Below are 26,618 nucleotides of genomic sequence, written 5' to 3' on the forward strand. Positions count from 1 at the left end.
TCGGGTGTAGACTACCATCATCTCGACGCAATGTTCATGATCCATGGACCCACTATCACAATCATGACACCAATCAACCGACCGTGTCATTATGTTATTTTATGATCAGCGGTCAAGCCATATACTAACCACTTGTCAACATCTACACATGAATTATTGTGTTGTTGGACATTACACACGATGGATAGCACGAGTGTTGTATCTGATTGACATTACATGTATGAATACAATCACATTTGGGTTTGACAACATCGGAATGTTGATGTTCAAGTTGAATACTCGGTATTGGAATCCAGACATTTAGTTTGATGAACCACATCATGATCGCATAGCTCAGTCACGATCCAATTGACATGAACAGTCGAGTCGTGTAGTTTGGTTTCAGCTTGGCACATTTTTATTGTCAATCTCGGACAGAACATCAAAAGTGAATCAAGATCAACTGAAACAACCAACAGACTGGATCCAGTATGTGTAGTTGCATTGGGTTGCATATACTGATCACAGTAAACAACTCGAGTGCCATTTTACTGGTTAAGGTTATGGTGACATGCCAGTGTTTGATACATACAGCGTTACAATAATGGGTTGACAACAATATGATGGAACTGGATGTGCAATATCAAAACCATGTCCATAATACGTGATATAACGACAACTTGCAGACATATTGATGTAAATGGACCACCAAATAACAGTGTTGGTGTGTAATAAACAGTTGCATTACTGACATGTGCCATTATTGTTGTTGAACTAGATCGCAATCGTATCTGTGATTCAGAATACAACAAATGTGTGTACAGAGTTGTATTGACAACATCGACAGTCAAACACAATACATGAATGTGGGTTCAAACTTGATGACCATACAATGTATGATTACTAAAAGTGCACAACGTGTAAATTCAACATTATAGTCTAATTGTGTGTCATATGATGGTTGTTGTGTCCATCACACAGTTTAGTCAATGTGTAGTAACTATTGTGTATTGTAATGTAGAACACAGTCATTCCATATGAATACGGCTGTAAAGCAAAGCGTTTGCAGTTACACAACACACTCCTGAAGGGTGGTTTCCAAGACAACTGATAAAAGGGTCGTGGAAGCACAATATGATATTGTGGATAGGGAGCAGCATACTGTCTAGTTTGATAGTTGCTCACTACAAGCAATCAACCCTGTGTTGTTGGTTAACTTGAAAGGGTTAGGGTTGGTTTGCTAAAAAAACATACAAATACAATCAATTGAGTTCAATTTCATGATCAACATCAGCTTCAATACTTTGTTTAAATCCATTCATTGATCTAATGAAGTTGGTTGATATTTTATTCGTACTGAGTGCGGCAGTAACCGTTAATGCAGTATTGGTCCCGTTTAAAAAAGATGGTTCACTTCAATCATCAGGCACTTCTAGTCAAGTGTCTGATCCAACCAATGAACCTAATCCAGGAACTTCAAATGAATATCAGCAAGAACCAATGGATTTAAGCTTTTCTGGTCGAACCCGACAACGAACAGTAATTGTGGCTGGTCCAAATACTTATAGTCAAGGCCAACGACAAACAGTAATTGTAGCTGGTCCAAATACTTCTAGTCAAGGCCAACGACAAACAGTAATTGTAGCTGGTCCAAGCACTTCCAGTCAAGTCCAACAATCAGCTAATGAACCCAGTTCAGGTATTCCCGATCAAAACCAGCAACACCCAACAGGTCAATCCGGTTCAAGTACTTCCGAAGAATACTGGAAACGATTATCTGATATAATTGACTCGAGTACTTCCAAGCGAAGCCGGAAACGCCCAATTAATGAAAGTAGTCCAAGCAGTTCCAAACGAATCCGGCAGCAACCGATTGATCAACCCGGTCCAAGCACTTCCAGCCAAGTCCATGAACAACCAATGAGCCAAGACGAATCTGCCAATACTAGTTCAAATCAAATGACTGGATTAAATGAAAGAGATCAGAAAGTTCTTGATCGTATAAAGGAAAGACTTGCGGAGTCTAAAGAAATACGAAGAAAAAAACGCCAAGAATATAATGATCATACAGACCTTGTATTAAATCAACAGTTGGCGTTAGCAAGAGGAGAAGATATATCTGAATCAAAATACGACCCAAAGGATGAAATCAGATTGAAACAAGAGTGTAGAAAGGCAAGCATAAGAGTACATGGTATCACACAAGAATTGAAAAGGTTTATGACAAAACATGGTTTAGAATTTGAAGAACCGAGTTCAGATTCAGATCAATGATGTGTCGATGAGTTCAATTTTGAATAAATTTAAACTTTCTGATATGTTGGTGTTTGTCGAGTATTGTGAATGGGTCAACAATCATATCATTGATTGTGTATACTGTGTTGGATATTACATCAACAGCTACTGGATTGTTGATTGATACATTGGCATGGTTTGTTCCATATACATCAATGACTTGATAACAATCAGTGTTGATTGTACAATAAACGGAGCAATACACTTGTTCAAAGTCGGATGTAGATTGCAACATCAACCGCTTCAATATTGGTCAATCAGTGTTGTGTCAGTTTGCAGTGTAATGTATGTAGTGTTTATGCAGCATGGTAGTGTCGTATTGACATTAAATGGACCACTGAATAACAGTGTTCATCACCATCCAACCCAATCTCACCATTTCAATCAATCTTGGTCAATGTTGATGATTTACACGCTAATTCATTATCCAATCTTGTCTGATATTATTATTGGCTTTAATCACATTTGGTTTGTACAACTGCCATAATTTGTACTACCATTATCATTGTGTATCTGAACACCAAATATTCCAATACATCAATAATACCACAGTGTAAACAGTAATACAGTTGATCAGTATTGTGACAAGACTTTTCATTCAAGTTTGTATTTAGAAATACTCGATGGTTTAATCACCACACATTGTAATGCGATTGTCATTGATCTCATTCTAGTCCATTTGATCACATCCGATTTATGATGATGTTTAGTAATCCATTACCATGTGTTGTAGTAAACTAGTTTGTTTATTCAACCAAATCCACAACAATCACATTCAGAATATTAATTTACAGTATTTCTAAATGCATGTTTGATAACAATCCAATTTTGTTACAAAAAACTGATCAAAACAATACTAAAATGGAACAACTCGTTTGTGTGTTTTACAACAATCCAAACATAAACAATTCTTGGCAATTGTTGAACATTCGCATGAATGAAATTATCAAATCAAAATTTGATCAAAATTCAACTTTACTAATTTTATCAAACATGAAGTTGGATGATATCATGAAAGAGTTTATCAAACACCTGGAAGATTTGGAACTGTTAACAACGGATACTCAACTATACAAGGCTGATGAAATATGGGACAGACTGCTTGTATTGCTATTGGAGTTGAAAGAACATGATTCATGTAAGTTTAATAGCCATTGTATTATTGATGAATTCAAACTATTGCTGACTTTGTGTTGGTTTGAAGTGGCAGGATCTACAAATGTATTGCAGCGCTTACAGAGTATTGGACTGGAAGATATCACAGCCGAGCATTTGGAGTATAATCAACCCAGTTTACAGGTATTCATATATTATAACAATAATGGATTGTTCATGACTAAACTAATCAACATGTGTTATGTAGATCAAAGTAATGGAGTTTACTACAGTGTTTGAGTATGGTATACTATGATGATGATTTTAAAGTATCACATCGACTAAACAACCAACTTGCACAACTCATGCAATCACCAAACCGTCAAGTCAAAATAGCGGCAAGTCATGATTGATATTGATCAAATGATTGACATTCAACTCATTTAGTGTCAATATGCATATAGGCGATAAAAACATGTACAGAGTTGTTCAGTTATAGACACTGGAGTGAGGAGTGTAAAATTGATTTTAAGCCTATGGTTGAGATGACTGTTCACGAGTCTGATCAACAAGTGCTCACATTGGCGATTGGCCTGTTCTTGCAAGTTTGCAGTTATATTGACGATGAGAATGTATGTTTACAACAATACAATATTGGATCAGTTTGGACAGTGTCTTGTCATGTGTTGATCTGATTGTATACTTGACATTGAACAATATCATTAGTTTGGCATCGTGTTGTCAAGACTCGTTTCACGACTGGAATCATCCGATGGTCTAGTTGCTGTTGGTTTTATCGAAAATCTTAAAACCATGTATCTGAATATTCATCGTCATGACCCAGTAAAAGCAGTGGAATGTGGCATCATTCCAGCACTGGTCAATATGCTCAGGTATGTGGTGTTATGCATGAATGTGTCCAGTCATCACAATTGGTAAATTTGACATGTTTGGATTGACATGACATGAATACAGGAGTGTCGATCAAGAAGTGATTTATGAAAGTATTGATACTATTCAGAGTTTTTGCGACTATAAAGATTGTGAAATAGTTTCAGCCGAGTTGATAAGATCAGGTTTGATTCAAACGCTTAGCGACTTGTGTATCAAACACAGCAACGACCTTGAACTAAAAAAACGCATAATCAAGATAGCAGGATCAGCTGCATCCAATATGCGCGACTTTCCTGTATCGCTTGCACGATCGTTGGTTTTTGAGCAATTGACGATGTCAGTGTGTGATGTCGATATACGTGACTCTTTGTGCCGGTTTGGTCATATCAACGACATGATTCAGAAATCTACAAACAAGGCCGAGATGATCAAGGTGTTTCGAGAATATGGAATTATGCAGCAACTCAACACTATTCTTTCACGTACAGATATGGATTTTTATGACTATGGTGATTCTGATGCTGGCATTGTAAAACTACTCAAAATACTTGCTGATTTTGCCGACAATCATCCCGACAGTTCAATACGTACCGAGTTGGAACAAGGCGGGATACTTGAAAATCTAACGGTTATTGTACAATCGGATACTGCTAAATACATAAAAAGAAGGGTTGCTGAGCAGATTATTGAAACGTGTTTCCAGCATCGGGTTCATGTTGCTAGTTCGAGCATTCAGCTATACGACGACAATGCCGAAATTGATATGAAATCTGGAATGGCTGGGTATGCACATGGAGAGGTGCGCACACTTGTCGAAATGCAGTATATCCAGTATCTGCAATGTATACTTTGCAAACCCATGTGGTGGATCGATATCACAAACCAGCGTATTGTGGAGCAATGGAGGGCTGACTCACTCGGTCAGAATATATTGCCATCAACATTTAATCTTGCATTGGAACAACTCGAGGTTTTTGTCAAACAGCTTGTTTGTAATGGCAGTGATGGATTGGGCACAATTGTCCCAGGACCTGTTGAACTGACGTATATACTGGACAATGGCATACCTGACAATGTACATACGCGATTGATGACAAATGTATCGGATATTGAACATGGATCAAATCACAACACTGGTCAAATGGTGCACAATCTGATTGATGCATCAATGTACAGTGTTGTATATGGACAAACGATGATTGCACCACTGAGTATACGACTCGAATACACCACAATGGTACCATGCGATATATTGTTATCGACTCGACTTGTTTCAGATACGCCCATCATTGAAGGCGATTTCGGGTTTATATCATGCAAGTTCCAATGTCTTCCGAGTGAATTCCGTGTCGAACAGGATGGCAGTGTGACCATCAACTCATACATCAACAATCTGAATCCGATATGGCATCGAGACATGTACAAATGCATTGCCAAAATATTTAAATGTTTTGTCCCAATGTTTGAAAGTCTGTTCAGAACGATGGATCCAGTGTTTAGGTATATTGATATTCACAATGGCACAAATGGATATGAACCACCAAACCAGTCAAGTCGTGGTGGTATGGAACCAGACACTCAAGTCACTCGTCCCGTATATGTACCAACACTTCCGGAACATTTTGAATCCAAATATGAATCAGCAAAACCAGTGTCACTGCGTGGTTGTAATCTGCAAGTCATTGTCAAACTCACCAACATTCAACTGACACCATCCAAACCTAAATACGACGAGGGAAACTGGCACAATGAAGGTCCAATTAACGAATCAATTGTTGCAACTGGACTGTATTACTACGACGTGGAAAATATCACCACACCCAAACTCGATTTCCGCGTGGCTGTTAGTTGGTGTCATTATCAAGGAGCATCTGATATGTATTGGAAAGATGTGTATGGCATTGATCAAGAATCACCGCATAGTCAGTATATAGGATCGCTTGAATTACCAAATGGTCGATGTTTAGTTTATCCCAATCGATATCAACACAAAGAACAATCATTTGAACTTGCAGATCCAACTCAACCAGGACACTGCAAGATTCTGACATTTTTTGTAGTGGATCCAGCATGTCGGATTGTTTCGACTGCGCATGTGGCTCCACAACAACCACAATGGTACAACTCGAGTCTTGACAAGACACACATACCGCCTGAACTGTGGAATGATGCCACGCAGTATATTCAAGGTGTTCAATCACCAACTGAAGCCAAACGCTATCGAGATGAATTGACAAGTGACCGAACTCGAATCATAACGGCATACAACGAATACATATATGAGCGGGTGTATAATCTTGATCGTTGGCGGTGAATTGTGAAGTTGTGATTTTACAACAATGAGCTGCAATGCCAGTCAGATCTATGCAATTAAATGGATCGAATAAATTGAATGAATTGAATGAATTGAATCAATCATGTCAATCATGACAGTGATTGTTGATTATATTGACTGATTGTGTACAATTGATTGATACAAGTGATATGGATGCATCATTCAGTATTGTTGAATCAGATCATTGCTTGATTCTGTCAATGTGATCAAATGGATTACTACAAAACTGTGCATGCTCAAGTTGAATCGAGTATTGGATTAATATTTACACACAACCACAATTGCAACCACAATTGCAATCAGCACAGTCTGAATATTAGACATTTGAACATCACATATCGAGTCATGGATAAATGCGAGTTGGCATATTGGACTGTTTTTGTAGTTTATTAATGATTTGATTCACGACTGTTTGAATTCAAGGCTCAATATGGATTACAACTGGATTGTCGTTGTTTCCATTTGGAATGACAAATCTGTCAATGTGTTGATTGATTCCTAGTCCATTAATCAATCCATTGATCAGTAATTGTCCAAATAAGTTGTATCCGAGTCGAGTTGTCAATCAGGATACCATAACCTGACATCCAAACGATTGTCCAAATGATTGTCCAAACCATCAATGATTGCCAGAATAAGCTTTACGACTCGACTGCAATAACCACCACAATCATGGTCAGGTTAGTATGTTGATCCGTTTACAAAGTTCCAATACTGCAACAGATTCAACATACTCTTGAAAGTGCTGCACACCACATGGATCCAGCAAACCCACTGATGAATTGAACCAATCAATTGACCAATGACATGACTCGATATTGGACATCGAGTTGCACACAGTTGGTAAAAAGTCACCGACATGTTCAGATAGTCAAACCTTGACTACAGGTTGATATCATCACACAACACACCCAATACAACACACAATCTGGACGACTACTGGATCATATTGTGGATATCAATCAACGGAGTTACTGGTTCCAAACAACCATGTACAACCATGCACAGTCATTACAGGACAATATAATACATTTCTGAATAGCATGTTGTAATCAACACGAGTGGAGTTGTGCAATAGACTTGTCATGGTTTGCAATGGTTTGATATGAACATGATGACTCGGACTCTATTCAGTCGGATCAACTCGACCACAATTGGTCGTGTATATTATGATTAACACGAACAATTGTAGTTGAACTCGAATACAGATTGACTGTTGAATCACAATGCCTGGTATCAGCAACATGATGTGATATATATTGGAATGTATACGCTAACCTGACATGTGTCATGTAGTGTGTATTCGATCAATATGAGTATTAGCAATCAGCAAGTCATACGATGTTTGTGTTCGAGTGATGGAGTGGAATGGAATGAAATGAGTGCATCAATCCAGAATACGAGTCAACCATGACATATGATCATGATGTGTGGTTGATACAACTATAGTGACAATCGATATTGATATAATATCACACAACATGCAATATGCCAACACAACAGTTGCAAGTCACTGATCATCAATGTGACATTGTGGTTGCAACATGAACTGGATTATATTGATTCAGTTGATTGATTGAATTACTGGACAATGTGTAGCGATGACTGATCGTGTCGAGTTGAATGCAGAGCATCATTAAACCACAACACATTGATGATCATCCAACAACTGAGCTGACATTCAGTTGTTAGATGGTCTTGTTTAAACATGCATTTATTCATATTTTGACACACTAACCCTTTTCTACCCTAAAAAGGGTTGGATACACAATCAACCATACTTGGATGGATAGTCAAGCAGTGGTCCAATCAATATTGCGGTTGTTATATAAAGGGATATCCCTTCAAAGGTTGACACTGATGACAAATCACCATTAACCCTGACAACACAAACCCCTTAGGACGGCCATCCAATATGCTTTTAATCTGATCCATTCAATAATGGATATAAATACGATCAAAAATTGACCCATCAAATAACAATCATTACAACTTGCTCAACCAAACCAAACCAATGAAATTCGCAGTCACAGTATTAGCATCAATCCTGTTTGCTTGCTCGGTTACTACAGCCAGCCCAGTCAATCCCAGTGCAACTACAAGTGCTAAAGCTAGTATTTCAACCGTCATTCCCAGTTCAAAAACTACACCTTCAAAAGAGGATATAGCTTTGATCAAAGAGTACGTATTGGTGAAGAAAGATCGTGATGATGCGGAGGAAATGCATGAATCGATACAACTTGAAAGACTTGCTCAAGAAGAATTGATAAAACGGCTGAAACAAAACCCTCAGGAATTGCTAATTGTATCTAATACTATAGAGAATCCTCCAAAGTACGGCGAAAGGCGCAAGAAACTTGAACAGAAGCTTAAACAAGAACGAGAAAATCTTGATGAACTTACTGGGAAGCTGCGGAATTCCGATTATAGCATTTTAAATCGGAGATTGGGTGAAATCAAAATAAAACTTGTAAAGAGCTTGACTGGAAAAGTTCTGCGTCAACCAACCAGTCATTACTTGAGACTTTGGGAATCAGATCCCAAGTTTATGAAACTCATCAGCACATTTGGCAATTCCACACCAAGCCAACAGCCAGGATCCGAGCAAGCCTCTACTAGCGGAACCCAGAATCAATTACAACATCATAAAAGTTCATCATCACCAAGCGAAACGTCTACAGTCCAACCCACTCAAACATCATCCAGTACATAAAGAGCTTTCAAATTCTCTCGTTCACAAAAAGCTTATTCCAGAATTAGAATAACTTTTGATCATTCAGGAATCAACTCGAAAATAAAGATTCATCCGACTGATTTGGATGCTAATCTAGATTGATTTCAACCGAGTCTATTGTATTTTTGTTTGAATAAAATAAAATACAATTGCCATTTGATATTGTATCTGATCATTGTACACCGACACTTGTATGTTTCAATACAGTACAATACATTATATATTGCATAGTTGTACACATTGATGATGCTGGCATGCATGTGTGTATTCATGTAACCAGACATGACAAGGACTGCTACCATTCAAGATGACACGTTGGTTTATTATAGACAACTACGTTGATGAGTTGAATGATGACTCAATCAGGATCATCAAGCGCACAGTACAACTGTCGAGCAGCTTTAAAGTAAGCGAGTGAATCGAGTGTACAGCCAATACGATCAACGTGGTTGGAAAATACTGGTTCTGAACGGTAATTGAAAACGTATCAATAGACGAGTGACTATAATAGTAGGCAAATCATGTCAGACTGACAAATGTCCACAAGTCAAAAATAGCCAAATTGAGTTTAAGATGGAGTGGATCTACTTGAGCAAGATTGATTCAATTGATTTGATGGCTGGTTTCGTTCCAGGTGAGTTTTGGTTGGGACGGTTTGCTTTCTTGTATTTAGCATTGTCATTGTTAGGATTGGTTTGATGATGCAAGTTGGATGGTTATTCATTGAGTGCTGATGGTCTGATTGTATATCAGATTGTACAGTCTAGTTTCAAAATGACTGGTTAGCCAAAATCACTCGTGTTTTATTTTATGCTAGGAGTACGCATTTTATGTTACATTGTGTTCATCAACAACACGATAAATGTGGAATCAGTTGTAATGTTCAAGAGGCTTACTGTCTTGAGTGATTCGCTTCACTTTGTATAGTTTTGTCATTCAAACGGTCAGTCAGTAATCAGTCTGCAGTATTTATGGGTTGCTGCTCTGGGTTATAATTTGCTGGAGCATGTTTAATATGGAAATATTGCCAGTTTGATTGCATAATCAATTGTATATTGCTGATCACTTTGTTGGTGACCAGTATCACATGTGTACCATATCAATATGTTGTACAACTGTGATTCAAACAGGTTGGAGCATGCCACATTGTAGCAATGCAATCAAATTGGTGCAACACATACCAGCATACATGTAGTGTAGTGTAGTATACACTAGTAGTGATGATTCAACCAATGACATGCGTGGTTTTAATATTATACGTGAAACCACATGCTCATGTTCATGTCCATGATTATGGTGACATACAGCATTACAATAATGGGTCAGAAACAATATGATGGAACTGGATGCGTAATATCAACAGTTGGAATATGGTATACTGCTGCAAATACCATGATTATTACATTCCATTAGTATGTGTGATCATATTGCACCAATCGACCAGTATACGATTACTGTATACATCAACATGTGTATAATGACCATATTGTTGGCATTGCATATTCAACATGTGATACTTGACATACGACAAAGTTGATACTGCGACTGATGTGTGTGATCAGTCAGGCTATTGATGCAACCATTTTGACACCACAATAAACGAGTCAAATTGGTCGGATCTGATATCAACACACATGACTATTGTTGGTATTGGTGTTGCATGTGTCAATACGACATGACAAGCAATATCATATCGACACAATACACACATGCATGTCAGCATCATCAATTCATACTATGATATCATGCCAACCAAGACTGTGTAAAATGATCAGATATAATGCATGCAAATCCAATTTTATTGTAAATTAAATAAAATGGCAATTGAATTGGTTGAAACGAGTCCAGATTGACATTCAAATCAATGGTTCGCGATCCTCACGTTTGGGTCGCTGAAAGAGTGATCCCAATCTACCCATAAACTTGGAGGAAGCTCTCCGTTTTTTGGAAGTACTCTTCTTATTGGATTTAGATCCAGATTCCTCATCCGGTTTTTCGTCCGATGATTCCAAATCTTTGTGTTTTCGTCGACCACCAGATTTTTTACCAAAAATCTTGTATTTAAATGATTTTAGTTTAAGGTATTTTTTAACGGAAGGCGTTTTTTTGATAAGCGAAGCTTGGTGAAGAACTGATTCAAAGTCCAGAGGGGTTCCAAAAACGAGACCCACAATCTGTTTATCGATTTCCCACTTTTTTTCTGCAAGACGACCAAATTCGGACTCGCACTCATCAAGACTTTTTAGAAGTTCGTCAAGTTTAGATAGTTGGTATTCATAATCAAGCTTAGCCTTTTGAAATTCACCATGTTTTGGATCGTCATTGTTTTGAGATTTATATCCCAGAGTTTTAAGATATTTTTTGCAGCCCACTACCACGTCATGTTGACCCTCATATCGATATTTTAACAGCCAATATTTTTTTTTTTGCTGATTACGATCATTCTCTATCTCTGCGTATTTGTCGAGTAAATGCTTGACGTTATCTGGAAGTGCATCATCAAGAGCACCCAAGCCTATACCTTTTGTACTGGGAATGAAGGTTGAAGTGCTAGCTCCAGTATCTGTAGTTGCACTGGGATTGACTGGATTGGCAGTAGTGACTGAACAAACAAGCAGGATCGATGACAATACAGCAACTGCGAGCTTCATTCTACTGGTTTGGCTGAGCAAGTTGTAATGTCATTCAACAAGTCGGTTTTTGAACTGTATTTATATCCATTATTGAATAAATGATATTAAAAGCATATTCCTTGAGTGGTCGTTTTAAGGGCTAGTATTACTGTCAGGGTTGGTGTTGATTTGTTGTCAATGCCAAACTTTGAAGAATCTCCCTTTATATGTTGACCTGTAATCTTGGTTGAGCTGCTATCTGACCATACATTCGAATATCATATGGTTGGCTATGCAGTCCCACCCTAAAAATGGCTATAGTCAAGGGTTAAGGGCCAAGAAATGAGTATAAACCAAAACTGAAATGAGTTGACACTCGGATATTAATTGATCATCAATATGTGTTGTGATATTACATGCTTGTTAAAATAGCAAGTGATTGGCATGATTCAACGTACAAGTAGTGTATAGTGAACATCAAATGATACTGTTTTACTTGAACAAGAGTGCTAAATCCGTTGGAATGAATGTAATTTAGTCGTCTATTTCTGTACTACATTTTACATCCTCATTGTTATGTTGAAGCAATCAGACATTGACCGTTTACGTATAGTTTGTGTTAAAGTTTTTGATTATCGCGCAAGAAGTATAGAGATAGAAAATAGAGAAAGAGACTGAGTCTTTCAATTAGTAAAGTATAAGGTAATAATATATAATCTGCCGCTGTAGAAAAGATCGGTCAGAAGAGATCTTGAATGATAATCAGGAAGTAGTCACGCAAATGAAAGTCAACAGAATAACGAGTTGAACTTAATAGATAATAACGAAGTTATGTCAGATGATATTTAGATGATTGATTCAGAGGATATTCAGAGGATGGTTTATTTAGTAAGAAAGTATCTTGGCTTTTATAGTAATTTAGTTAAGGGAGTGAGTGGAGAAAGTGGAGATATAATATCTCCACTTTAAGCTTTGCTTGTAAAGCGGCAATGTTTGATTGCTTCAACAAAGGTCTGATTTCTTTAACAGTTTGAATGGTTAGTGTGTATCTGTTGTAATATCCAAGCAAGATATCTAAGCTTTAACCCTTAACAAGCAAGCATTAGTACTTGCATTGGACACTCCCTAATTTATCATTTCCTCATTATCTCCATTATCTCCCTTATGTTTCAATACCACTACTCTTACTTTTCAAAAGACCCAGCGTTACCAATATTTTATATAGCGGCATATTATATTATATTATATTTACTTGTTGAAAGACTCGGTAATTTTTGTCTATCTTGTATACTCTACTTTTTCGATACACCTAAATCCTTTAACATGCTACACAATATCAAATGTATACAAAAAACAGCTGGAAATGGAATGCGTTTGTAGGAATAGAAAACATCATACACAAGATGACAGCAATATTGCGTACATACAAATAAAAGTATGCTATCATGATTGCCAACGGATTGATTGAAAACAACTTTATATCCAACTTGCCCATCAACAACCAACAACTCTGTTGGAGTTTTGTGTAATCTGATTTATATTAATTTAAATGGAGGAGTGTGTATGATCTGTAACTGTTAGTAGCTGACAGAAAATAACAAATCAAAAGTGTAATGGGAGTTGCACAGTAATTCAGGATCAGCAGACTTGGTTTTTTCAATGATAATGAAAATATGTAATAAAACAATAATATGTTGAAATGGTTGGAAGAGTCATTTATTAATAAATATGAGTTATAGTCAGTCTTGTAGTAATTGATTGATTGTATCTTGGTGACACGAACAAGTAGAATGTATGATGAGCAATCAGAAAAGTAAATTGATCAATAGGTGTAATTCCTATTGTTTACCAAGTCAAATAGTGGAATTATGGCACACAAACATTGGTGATACGAGTCCTTGGATCATCACATATTACCATTTAGTATCCTGCATGGATACTCGACACATTTGGTAGTCATACATTGTACGATCACCAAGTTTGAACCCACATTCATGTATTGTGTTGAACTGTCAATGTTGTCCATACAACTCTGTACACTCATGTGTTGTATTTTGAATCACGGATACGATCGCAATCTAGTTCAACAACAATCATGACACATGTCAGTAATGCAACCATGCATGCCAATCACCACCAACAACACCACTGTATTGTCAACCATGACATGACACTGACTGTTTATTACACACCAACACTGTTAGTAGTCCATTTACATGACTAGACTGCAAGTTGTCATATTCGTTTCTGTAGATTTGAAATTGTTAGTAATCGAGTTTTGACATTCAATTCGTGCTGTTTTTGTATATTTTTGTATATTGCTGGACATTCAACTCAACGTCTTGTTCCAAAGTAGACATGTGTTTGATGTCATGTTTGTATAATCGAAATAGGAATCCAGTTTGCCAAGTAAATGCTGCAAGACTCTTGACAACCAGTCATGTACAGTATTGAGTCGGATGTTCATACTATTGATAGCATGACAATTGACAGTTCAAGAGTTATGTTGAAGCTTTTCTAATCATTGGCAATACTTTGAGTTTGCGTATTGAAAGTATTACAGTTGGCATAAAGTATTGATACTGCTGATATGACCATCAATCCATACTGCATTGAACAGGACTGCAACAGTGTCATATCACTAGATCAAGTGTTGAGGCAGCCGTTTGAAGGATTTTGCCATTAATATTTGGCCAGCTGTTGTGTGGGTAAACCGTTACTCTATACTGACCGTAACTTGAAACTGACTGATTATACCAATCGATCTTGACATATTTTTTAGTATATGGATTAGGGTCACCAGTCCTTAATTATGAGTCCGCTTCATTCGATAATTAAAAGGCTGCGCATAAAGAACTTACAACTATTTATGCTATATGTACTTGAACAGCGGTCAAGTTGTTGCTGCGTAAGCTTATATAACCCTTATGTCTTGATCATATATTTAATCGCTATAAAGTATGGTCCATATCCACAACTGGCTCATTCATTACCAAGAATTGTCCTACTAGTTGGCAAGCTTTATCACATTCATTCTCGTCGACAGGATGAAATTCATATCGACTATTGTGTTGTTGCTATTGTCGGTGACAGTCAGTGCGGTAGTCATTGATCGTCCGTCTGCCAGCGAATCAGAACCTGTAAAAGAATGTTCAACACACATGCAGCAACACACTGGTATTTGCGCTTCAACTGGAACAGAGCAACAATCAACTGAAACCAATCATGATGTAGCTCAGTCGACTATAGATCCTGATGATTCAGACAGTTCTGTTGAACAGTCCAATGAATCATCGTCATCCTCTCAGTCCAAACAGTCAGATGATGATATATTTGGCAACACACTATATGACGACGTCTGCCATCTCCCTAAAAACTATATCCCAGAGAACAAACGGTCCATTCTCACACCTCAGCAAAGGCTGGATAGAGTCGAAAAAAGAATGAGGAATATGGGTATAAAGACTCCAGCCAATGTCAAAAACGAATATATACACAAGATGAGCCCCAAGGCAAGAAAAAAAATGCTCAAGGCTAAACAAAAGGAGCGTAGAATGAGCTCATCTGATAAAAAAAATCCGGCGATACTGAAAGCAAAAAAAATATGGATGCGTTGCAAGTTGGCTTTTGGGTTTCCCAAAAAAACGTCAGTCAGAGTTGTATCTGAACCTACTCCAAAATTAAAATCCATCTTGAAACCCGGATCTACTTCTAAACCTCACAGCTCAAAGCATGGTCATTCTAAAAAACATCAGCAAAAGTCAAGTCACGATGCTGGTTCAAGGGAAGCTAAAGTACACTTTAACCCCGAGACTCAATTTTTTGAATATCCATGTGAATCTAGCACGGATGATGATGACGATGAAATTCAATCTATCCAATCAGCAAGCGATGAGGATGAAATTCAATCTAGTCCATCAACAAGCAATGATAATAAGGGTCGATTCACTCGAAAGTTCAAACTCGGATTCAAAATTAACAAACTTGAAATACCAAAACTAAAAGTGCATAGTAAATCAATGTTTGGACAATAAACTACTTAGTAATTCAATTTCATTGTAAAACTGGAATCACGCTATCAACAACCTTGTTTAGAATATGTTGTACTGCAGTGTGTATTGTATGGTCTATACTGTCAATTTGCATTTGTCATGTAAGCATTCAGTCTTGTTTGTCCAATAAACACCTTGCATTGTCACCACCATTTCCAATGTAATAGTATGCTTGAATTGATCATATTGCACCAATCAGCTACTGTGCACTGAATGTATCAGATGGTGTCATGAAATGGTGGATAATATTCATAATTGAAGTATTGGCAGTCAGTGATTGCATAATCAATTGTATACCGCTGATCACTTTGTTGGTGACCAGTATCACATGTGTACAATATCAATATGTTGCACAACAGTCATTCAAACAGGTTGGAGCATGCCACATTGTAGCAATGCAACCAAATTGGTACAACACATGTCAACATACATGTAGTGTATTGTAGTATACACTAGTAGTGATGATTCAACCAATGACATGCGTGGTTTTAATATTATACGTGAAACCACATATTGATGTTCATGATTATGGTTATGGTGACATACAGTGTTACAATGATGGGTCAGCAACAATGTGATGGAACTGGATGTGCAATACCAAAACCATGCTCAGAATACGTGATATAACAACAACTTGCAGCCGTATTGATGTAAATGGATCACTAAATAACAGTGTTGCTGTGTGATAAACAGCTGCATTACTGACATGTGTTATGATTGTTGTTGAACTAGATTGCGATCGTATTTGTGATTCAGAATACAACAAATGAGTGTGCAGAGTTGTATTGACAACATTGACAGTCAAACACAATACATGAATGTGGGTTCAAACTTGATGATCGTACAATGTATGATTACTAAGAGTGCACAAAGTGTAGATTCAACACTATAGTCTGATTGTGTGTCGTATGATGGTTGTTGTATATCAAACACGCAATTGCAGTCAATGTGTAGTAACCATTGTATATTGCAATGCAGAATACAGACATTGTTGGATGAATACGGTTGTAAAACAAAGCACTTGCGGTTACACAACACTATTGAAGAATGTGCTTTTCAATATACCTGATAAAAGGGTCGTAAAAGCATAATTCAATCGACACGATCATCAAATTGATCAACATGATATTGTGGATAGGGAGTAACATACTGTCTAGTTTGATAGTGGCTCACTACAAGCAATCAAGTAACCCTGTGTAGTCGGTTAACCTAAAAGGGTTAGGGTTGGTTTGCTATACAAAAATACAAATACAATCGATTGAGTTCAACTTTATAATCGACACCAGTTTCAACACTACTTTTGTATTAATAGTTTAAACCCATTGACCAGTCTGATGAAATTGGTTGATATTTTATTCGTACTGAGCGCAGCAGCAACCACTAATGCAATACTGACACCGACTGATAATAATGGTTTACCCAAAGCATCAGTCACTTCCAGTCAAGTGTCTGACCCAACCAGTGAACCCGATCCAAATACTTCCAATGAATATCAGCAAGACATAATTGATGCAACTAATTTAAGCATTTTTGACGAAGACTGGAAATACCTATTTGATTCGACTGATCCAAGCACTTCTGATCAAGATTGGCAAAATATAGTGGATGAAATCAGTTCAAGCACTTTCAGTCAAGTATCTGATCCAATTGATAAACCCGATTCAAATATTTATAACCAAGATCAGCATCAACCAATGGATATAGTTGGTCCAAGCACTTCCAATCAAGACCAGCAACAACCAGTTGATGAACCCAGTTCAAACATTTCCAAACAAAGTCAAAAACGGCCGATTGATGAACACGGTTCAAGCATTTCCAAATATGATCAGAAACAATCAACTGATGAACACAATACAGGAATTCCCGACAAAAACCAGCAATACTCAACGGATAAAGTCGATTCAAACACTTTTAATGAATACCAGGAACAAATGGATACATCTGATCCAAGCACTTTCAGCCAAGACCAACAACATTCAATGGATCAATCCGATTTAAACACTTCTGATAAATATTGGAAATTCATAATGAATGAAATCAGTGTAAGCACTTCTGAAGACTGGCAAGAAATAATTGATGCAATCAATTCAAGTACTTCCAATCAAAACCAGCAACAATCAACTCATGAGCCCAATCCAAGCACTTCCATTCAACACCAACAACAGCCAATGGGACAAGGCAAGTCTGCTAATACTGTTCCAAATCAAATAGCTGGATTAAACCAAAAGAATCAGAAAACCTTTGATGATATGACGCAAAGACTTGTAGAGTCTAAAAAAATACGAAAGGAAAAATTGAAAGAATATCATGAATCTATGGCTCTTGGATACAGGAAATGGTCGCTATTATCAATGGGAAAAGAAATACATGGATCAAAACACGACTCAGAGGTTCAAAAGCAATTGAAAGAAGATTATATAAATGCAAGCAAAAAAGTAAACAGTATCAGACATAAATTGAAAAGGTTTATGAAAAGGTATGGTTTGAGATTTGAAGAACCGAAAGCAGATTCGGATTGATGATTTGTCGATGAATTCAATTTTGAATAAATTTAAGCTTTCTAATATGTTGGTGTTTGTCGAGTATTGTGAATGGGTTAACAACCATATCATTGATTGCGTACTGCATGTTTGGTATTACATCAACAGTTACTGGATTGTTGATTGATACATTGGTATGGTTTGTTTCATATACACCAACTGACCATGTCGTGTATTGTACAATAAACGGAGCAATACACTTGTTCAAAGTCGGATGTAAATTGCAACATCAACTGGTTTGATATTGGTCAATCAGTGTTGTGTCAGTTTGAAATGTAATATATGTAGTGTCGTATTGACGTCAAATGGATTACTTGTATTCATCTTGTAGTGACTTTATTCTGAGTTGCAATATACAATGGCTACTACACATTGACTGATTTGAACTACTTGGAACCATGTGGTATTCTGACACTACTATCAATGTGTGATGTCGATATGTCAAGATAGTATTGGTTTTCAACAAATCACTGTTTGGTTGAAACCGCCAATACTTTTTAGCTGACATCAACATTGTCATTCATGTCAATTTGTGTGTAGTTGCTAATATTACACCACAACAATAATGTGTCAACTTTCAAGTCCTGTGATACACCGTTTCAACCATGACCGGATCGATGTTGATCACTTGCCAATACACGGGTCAGTTGTATAATCGTACAACTGTTGGTTAACCAATGTTTGACTGTCGATATTTGAATCATGAATATTGTCCAACATTTCATGACACCAACATACACTGCATATACAAGCAGTAGCAATGATCGATCCAAACCAACAGTGACAGAGTTACACATCAACATATACTCGATTATCAGTCGAGTCTGCATATATCAACTAGTTGCAACACGTCATAATCAATGTGGATTGTATTGTCCACCAATCGATCATGACAGCTAATCAATACCAATCATGTAGTCAATACAATCACCAACATATCGATGATTGTTGACTGGCAGTTACAACTCGTCAATTGCATCCAATGTTACAGGTGATGCACATCTGATTACTGCAAATCAACAACTTGTCAATCATATCATAGTGTGCATTGCCAACGGACCATGCAATTACAAATCAATGTATACGTGACCAACATTTGATATTTGATGGTGATGAACCAACCATGATTGATCGTATCATACAACTAATACAGTTGCATTGTCTGGTATTGATGATCGACCCAGTCATGCCAAACAGTAACCAATGTGTGTATATCGAGTTTGTGTTGCATGAACACATCAAGGTGTTTGATAACGAGTACAACGTGATGATACAAACCCAATATTATATGAATATCCAAATTGATGAATCAAGTCAAGGTTTGCAAAGTGTAAATATGTCAGGTCAATCAAGCGAACCAGTCAACCATTATATTGTGACCAGTGATGGCACGGTTTGAATATCAACGAGTTGGACAGTCGACAATATGGGTGATTGTGATTTGGTCAAACCGCAACACTCGCATATCACTGAGTCGGTTTGATGTGTGTGATGTATTCAGCGATTGTATACTAGTCGATTGATGCAATATGATCATGTCACATACTATTGTATTGGTGACAATGTGATGTTGAACAGATGAGATCCAGAGTGTTTGCAACATAAATGGAGTGCATGGACAATATTGCTTGTGTATTGTCATGTAATGATATCACCTAGAATATATTGTGTAGCGACATCATAGTGCGACAATATACTCTGGTCGCTAACCCTGATATCAGGGTTTAAATCAAGCAATGGGCAATTGTATAAAGGGGATCCCTTTAAAGTTATGTTGATATTCATAACAGTAAATCAATGCTAACCCCGACAACACAAATCCCTTAGGACGGTCGTTCATGGAATATGCTTTTAATATTATCAATCTAATAATGTATACAAATATGACACCAAACCGACGTATTAAGCAACAATCATTACAACTTGCCTAACCAAACCAATACAATGAAACTATCAATCACCGTACTGTCATCAATCCTTGCTATCTGTTCGGTCACAATTGCCAATCCAACTGATCCGAGTTCGACCATGAGTGCTGAAGCTAGCACTCCAACAGCCTCTACAAGCGCAACTCCAGCTGGTGGATCTGACTCTCCAAAATCTCCTAGCATAGATGAATTTAAGAAATATTGCGGTCAATTTGATGCTACTGAACTGTCGTCGATTGAAGAAATTGCAAAATCTCGGATTAAATCCATGAAAGCGTTTAAACTACTTGAAAGTCAACGTTTTGATGCTGATATTCAGGAAAGATTGCTTGCTAAAAAGAAGGAAAAGCTCGAGAGTATGAGTCAAATTCCGAGTCGGAAATTGAGTTCTGCTAAAACCGATTATGAGTATAATCGTCAACGTTGTGAAGGATCCAGATATTATGCAACTGATTACGTTTGGAAACTTTTGGATAGGACGGAAGAAAATAAAGAGTTGGCGACCAAACTTACAAGCCATTCTTCATTTGGAGTATCACTGAATGATTATTATAGTTCACCGAAATCAGTTTACGGATATCGGGATTGCCTCGAGTATTTCTACAATCGCTTATCACAATGATTGCCACGATTCGAGCAGTGAAACTTTCCAAGATTCTGATGTTCAGCAACAAACTTTTCAATCATAGACTCGTCACATTGTTGCAACTCAAAATGGGCCATCATCCAGAATATGTTGTAATGCAGCGTGTATTGTGTGTTTGGATGCTTGTTATTTGTCATTCATTCAATAAACATCGTGTATTACCAAACAATAGTGTATTAAACTAATGGTTTGATCATATTGCACCAATCAACTACCATGCATTGAATTGATCATTGCAGTGTCATTTCTGGATCCATGCAATTGTGTATATTTGTCATTTGGGATTACCAATCAACCCATTCCATTTGACACCAACTCATTGATACCACTGGACTATTTGACTCGGGTGATACGAATGATTTGGTTGGTTCTTGTAGCTTGTGGGCATATTTGTGTGGTTCATAGTCGAAAGTATATCACAGTAAGTAAAATATGACAATAAAGTAATGAACCAATGCATGAATTGCGTTGTTTATTAATCCAAGATCGTATCTTTTATGAGGTGAGATAGTAGTGGAACAATACCAAGAAAGATATGAGGTCCATAGCTCAAATATCATTGTTGAGGGTTCCTTATCACTATAGATCTTCTATCAGTGGTGGCTATACTTGTGTACCAAACATAGAATCCCACACAAGTATCCACACACAATGCATGTCAACAGACTGCACATCTCAACAATCCAAGTCCCATTACAAAGATCACACATTACCAACGTCTAACATTATATTGGTTAATATGATTCTATCCATGATTGCTAAACATTATGCAATATACACATCAGGCACTGTTATTCTAAACAGACACGTTTGTAATAACCAAAGCATTTTCCCTTTGTTAAATAAACAACCTATGATGTGACTTTTCAAATTACATTAAAACAATCAATCAAGTTTACTATTCAATCCTGTTGATTTAACTCACCTGACAACTCGTGTCAATGTATCAATCAACAATCCAGTAACTGTTGATGTAATACCCAACACAGTACGCAATCAATGATATGGTTGTTGACCCATTCACAATACTCGACAAATGTTGTTCATTAACGTATAGTGACATATTGATGTAGTATAAGTTTGAAGGAAGATCACAGAGATGTAAGACAAGAAGAAGGAATGAATCAGAATAGTCGTGATTGTTTATTGATAAGAGAACTTTGTCTCTTATATATAGTAAGTAGTAGTGGTGAATTAGTGGCGGTATAAGCGTCACTCCTAATCTTCACCGTTAAGGGTTCCCAAGCGTTACAGTCATTGCATAGAGTGAGGCAACGGTCATCACCATATCTAAGCATTGTATAGCTTACTTGTTTATACACTGCTTGTTACTAGACCCCATCCTGACCGTCTGGGTCCTATTACAAATGTCATACATTACCAATGTCTAACACCCCTCCACGTCGAGAACACTCTCGAAGACCGAGCAGGTTGACGAATTGTTCGAAGGCGGGTCTTGGTAATCCTTTTGTCAGAATATCAGCTACTTGATCCTTAGTACCGATGTACTCTGGTTTGATCAGTCCCTGGCTGATTCTGTCTCGTAATGCATTAATCTTAATGCCTATATGTTTGGTTGCCTCGTGTACGACGGATGGTCCAATCATGTTTGATATCGCCGATTGCGAATCACAGTATAGCGTTGTTGGTCCATCTTGTTCGAAACCTAACTCTCCAAGTAGATCGCGCAGAAACAATAATTCTCGCGATGCTGATTCGGCAGCAGTATATTCGGCTTCCATAGTAGATACGGCCACACACGTCTGTTTTGATGACCTCCACGATACAAGTGCATTGCCTACATAACATAAATATCCAGACGTAGACTTCCTGGTCTTTACGTCTCCAGCCCAATCGGCATCTGAGTAACCACTCAATGATGCGTTGGTTCCTCCTAGTTCTAGTGCGTAACTTAACGTTCCTTGCACGTAGTGTAGTATGAGCTTGACTGCATTCCATAGATCTGCATCACTCGAAACTATAGCCTGTTGCCACGTTTCTGGCACAATGTTCCTCGATGATCCGTCCGATATAACTGCCACTGCATTATTCGACTCATCGGCATTACTGGTACCACTCCCGTGAGTGTACGAGTAGTATTGATCTGACTCTTCCAGATCACTGTCGTCTTGACTTGTATTGGTTGGCAAATCCTCAACCATTCTTTGTTCCACCGCAGCCTGTATGCTCGGCTCAGACGCGTCATCAACCTCTGATATCGCTCCTGGATAATCAGCCGTGACCGTCGATTCTGTGGGAGCAGCCATCGTGGCTCTGTCCCTGTTCATAACGTCAACTGGACGTTCCTGAACTGCTTTCCTCGAACCTTGAGATTTCGATCTCGGTTTCTGGTTCGGTTTCCTATAACCGGCTAGACTCGACTCATTTAGCGATGTCTTGATAGCCTTATTCCTGCTGATGCCACGCCCTAATAACTCCTGAGTTATGCGTTCATCGCTTGTTGTGACCTCGGTCCCGCGATCTGGTACAGTCATCTTCGCTGTATTCATTGCAGTCGGTACTACTCTTGGTACTTGTCGGCGACCTGGTTCTGACTCCCCTCCAATTGGCGTACTTGCACAATCTGGATTTCCTGGATTTCCTGGAGTTTCTGGTGTTTTTGGACTTACCACATTATCTATCGCAATAGGTACAGACGGTGTAACACCACCTAGATTGTAGCTATGAGTAAATAATGGTGCCCCTTCGTACAGTGTCATTACTTGTACGGCATTGCTTCGACGAACGGGATTAGAGAGTGAAGGAAACTCCTCTTCAGCAAACTCTACATCCCTGCTTGTTATCATTTTCTTGCCTTCAAGCTCAAACAGCTTGTATGCCTTGGCCTGTGAGTGATAACCGATAAATATGCACCTTCTAGTGCGTGTGTCCAATTTTGCCAGCAGTTGCTTTGGTCTGAGTGCATACGCTGCACATCCGAACGTCCTGAGGTGCATCACCTTTGGCAGCTCTCCTGTCCATAGTTCGTATGGCGTTCTTTGACCTAGCGCCTTGTTAGGAGACCGATTCTGTAGATACACTGCAGTCATTGCTGCCTCTGCCCAGAATTCTCGACCAAGCTTGCAACCGGCAAACATAGCGCGTACAGCGCTAACTATTGTCCGATTCTTGCGTTCGGCAACTCCATTTTGCTGTGGAGTGTAAGGCGTCGTCCTTTGTACTGCAATTCCTTTAAGCTTCAGGAACTGTTGGAACGCACTGGAGGTAAACTCTCCTCCATTATCGGTTCGGATCGCTCGAACCGGTAAGCCTTTACTTAATTCGACAGCGGCAACATGTTCCTTGAACCGCTGGAACGTTTGATCTTTTGAGATCATTGGATACAGGTGGGAATACCTTGAGTAATCATCTACTATGATCAGGTAATATTTATATCCACCTAGAGCCGTGTCATGTCCTGGAGTTTCTGATGTTTTTGGATATACCACATTATCTATCGCAATAGGTACAGAACGGTGTAACACCACCGCGTAAATTGTAGCTATGAGTAAATAATGGTGCCCCGCACTGAGACCTCTCTTTGGTCTTTCCCGGTATAATATCAAGACCTTCCGATTTGTCGGCCAAGTTCTTGATCGATTCGACATTTATATGCCCCAGCCTTTTATGCCAGCCAGCAGTGTCTGTGGGCTTTCTAAATACTTCTGACGCGTGATTAGCTGTTGCAATTACTGTAGCATGAGCCATTGCACGTTCCTCATCAGATATTATAGCCTCGCAGTTTACTGCGTTTACACCTCCGTCTCTACGGGTAGTCATGATAACTTCGCCATTCGACTTTCTTATCGTCCTGACCTTTTTGAAAATACTGATCTGACATCCTTTGTCTTCGAGTATATTTTCAGAGATAAGGTTGACTCCGAAAGTTGGCACCACTAGAACATTACCCAGTTGAATGGAAACAGTCCTGTGACCTACATTGCACAGGATTTCCACTGTTCCAGTACCGATGACATTGTGCATGTCTTGTCCTGATGCCTTGACCTGTCGGTTGCTGCACGGTACAAAATCATACACCCATTCAGGTCGGCATACCATATGGCTGGAGGCTCCCGAGTCCAATATGAACATATCACTCCTATCGATGGAGCTACATGCCTCGTCAATTACAACGTCCCTTTTCTTGTCATCCATTGCTACAAACATTCCGTCTGCCGATTGATTATTTCTTGATCGGTCTTGGTTGTTTGATCGTGGCCCTTTGGAGAAGAATTTCGGTGACGATTGTCGGTAATTGCCGTTCCTTGGAGCTGGTCGACAGTCCTTTGCATAGTGGCCTATATTACCACAATTATGGCATGCGGGCATTCTGTCTTGATCGTCGTTTCTTTGTTCATAGGGTCGACGTCCCTGATCTCTACGGTAATAAGTATCCATCTCATGGTTTGCTGCAAAATAGTCATCCCGACTAGAATTGCCTTGCTTTGCGCCGTGTGCATTTGGCCCATGTGATGTTGAACCTTTCCGTAGGTTCCTATGATTTCTAGACGCATAGTTCGCCTCGTATATGGTGTCATCTACACCGTGCCTCGGTAGTGCACCCATGTTGATGAGTTTAATCTCCTCCTCGATGAGTTCCGACAGGAATTTGTTGGGGCTTAGCATTTCGTCGGTCCATCGCACTGTATGTCCTTCGAAATAGCGCCATTCTCTGCTCTTGGAAACAAGTTTTGCCATCACCCTTGATGCAAACACTTTCTCACCCCAAAATATATTTGCCGCTGCAATCTTATGACGTAGACTCGTCATAGTGTTGTACAGTTCCTCGACTCCCTTCCTGGGATCGTACTGCAGATTTGCCATGGCTTCCTCTGATCGCGTCAGCGATCTTTCACAGTAGTCAACATAATGGTTCTTGAGTCCGACCCAGATTTTCCTGGCGTCAAGTTGTACTCCATTACTGTCACAGAGCATAAACTTGAATTTACTGCTCACTGTTGCCTGCAAGATTCCTCTTGCCTTGAATTCCTTTAATTTGTAGTCGCGCTCGATCTTTTCTGGAAGTTCACCTATGATGTGAGATTCCCATAGATCCAGAGTTTCGAAGGCGGCCTCCATTTGGTTTGCCCAGACAGTGTAATTGTCCTGGGTCAATACCGTAATAATAAGACCTTCAGCGATCTTGACCTGCTGTGAGGCTGGGCTCATAACCTGTTGTTCATTAACGTATAGTGACATATTGATGTAGTATAAGTTTGAAGGAAGATCACAGAGATGTAAGACAAGAAGAAGGAATGAATCAGAATAGTCGTGATTGTTTATTGATAAGAGAACTTTGTCTCTTATATATAGTAAGTAGTAGTGGTGAATTAGTGGCGGTATAAGCGTCACTCCTAATCTTCACCGTTAAGGGTTCCCAAGCGTTACAGTCATTGCATAGAGTGAGGCAACGGTCATCACCATATCTAAGCATTGTATAGCTTACTTGTTTATACACTGCTTGTTACTAGACCCCATCCTGACCGTCTGGGTCCTATTACAAATGTC

General features: G+C 38.5%; 8 protein-coding genes across 8 annotated transcripts; 6 read left to right on the top strand and 2 right to left on the bottom strand.

The window, feature by feature from the left end:
• Nucleotides 1–1,308: 1,308 nt before the first annotated feature.
• BATDEDRAFT_91314 (uncharacterized protein) lies at nucleotides 1,309–2,253 on the top strand (the record flags this gene model as incomplete). Its single annotated transcript, XM_006681441.1, has 1 exon — nucleotides 1,309–2,253. The coding sequence occupies one exon, from the start codon at nucleotides 1,309–1,311 to the stop codon at nucleotides 2,251–2,253; it is 945 nt and encodes a 314-aa protein (XP_006681504.1).
• Nucleotides 2,254–4,784: 2,531 nt separating this feature from the next.
• BATDEDRAFT_32273 (uncharacterized protein) lies at nucleotides 4,785–5,328 on the top strand (the record flags this gene model as incomplete). The annotated part of the gene is made up of 1 exon (XM_006681375.1): nucleotides 4,785–5,328. A coding segment is annotated over exon 1 (205 nt), but the record flags the coding sequence as incomplete, so codon positions are not given.
• A 734-nt stretch (nucleotides 5,329–6,062) lies between these two features.
• BATDEDRAFT_32275 (uncharacterized protein) lies at nucleotides 6,063–6,652 on the top strand (the record flags this gene model as incomplete). Its single annotated transcript, XM_006681376.1, has 1 exon — nucleotides 6,063–6,652. A coding segment is annotated over exon 1 (425 nt), but the record flags the coding sequence as incomplete, so codon positions are not given.
• A 1,960-nt stretch (nucleotides 6,653–8,612) lies between these two features.
• BATDEDRAFT_91316 (uncharacterized protein) lies at nucleotides 8,613–9,311 on the top strand (the record flags this gene model as incomplete). Its single annotated transcript, XM_006681442.1, has 1 exon — nucleotides 8,613–9,311. The coding sequence occupies one exon, from the start codon at nucleotides 8,613–8,615 to the stop codon at nucleotides 9,309–9,311; it is 699 nt and encodes a 232-aa protein (XP_006681505.1).
• A 1,877-nt stretch (nucleotides 9,312–11,188) lies between these two features.
• On the bottom strand, nucleotides 11,189–11,983 carry BATDEDRAFT_91176 (uncharacterized protein; the record flags this gene model as incomplete). The annotated part of the gene is made up of 1 exon (XM_006681507.1): nucleotides 11,189–11,983. One exon carries the CDS (start codon nucleotides 11,981–11,983, stop codon nucleotides 11,189–11,191), a length of 795 nt encoding a protein of 264 aa, XP_006681570.1.
• A 3,008-nt stretch (nucleotides 11,984–14,991) lies between these two features.
• On the top strand, nucleotides 14,992–15,978 carry BATDEDRAFT_27274 (uncharacterized protein; the record flags this gene model as incomplete). The annotated part of the gene is made up of 1 exon (XM_006681361.1): nucleotides 14,992–15,978. One exon carries the CDS (start codon nucleotides 14,992–14,994, stop codon nucleotides 15,976–15,978), a length of 987 nt encoding a protein of 328 aa, XP_006681424.1.
• Nucleotides 15,979–20,480: 4,502 nt separating this feature from the next.
• On the top strand, nucleotides 20,481–21,086 carry BATDEDRAFT_27275 (uncharacterized protein; the record flags this gene model as incomplete). The annotated part of the gene is made up of 1 exon (XM_006681362.1): nucleotides 20,481–21,086. One exon carries the CDS (start codon nucleotides 20,481–20,483, stop codon nucleotides 21,084–21,086), a length of 606 nt encoding a protein of 201 aa, XP_006681425.1.
• A 1,355-nt stretch (nucleotides 21,087–22,441) lies between these two features.
• BATDEDRAFT_27276 (uncharacterized protein) lies at nucleotides 22,442–26,309 on the bottom strand (the record flags this gene model as incomplete). Its single annotated transcript, XM_006681363.1, has 4 exons — nucleotides 22,442–22,468; nucleotides 23,354–23,781; nucleotides 24,596–24,802; nucleotides 25,493–26,309. The coding sequence occupies 4 exons, from the start codon at nucleotides 26,307–26,309 to the stop codon at nucleotides 22,442–22,444; spliced, it is 1,479 nt and encodes a 492-aa protein (XP_006681426.1).
• Nucleotides 26,310–26,618: the final 309 nt, after the last annotated feature.

Source organism: Batrachochytrium dendrobatidis (assembly GCF_000203795.2).
Source record: "Batrachochytrium dendrobatidis JAM81 unplaced genomic scaffold BATDEscaffold_12, whole genome shotgun sequence".
Taxonomy (NCBI): Eukaryota; Fungi; Chytridiomycota; class Chytridiomycetes; order Rhizophydiales; genus Batrachochytrium; species Batrachochytrium dendrobatidis.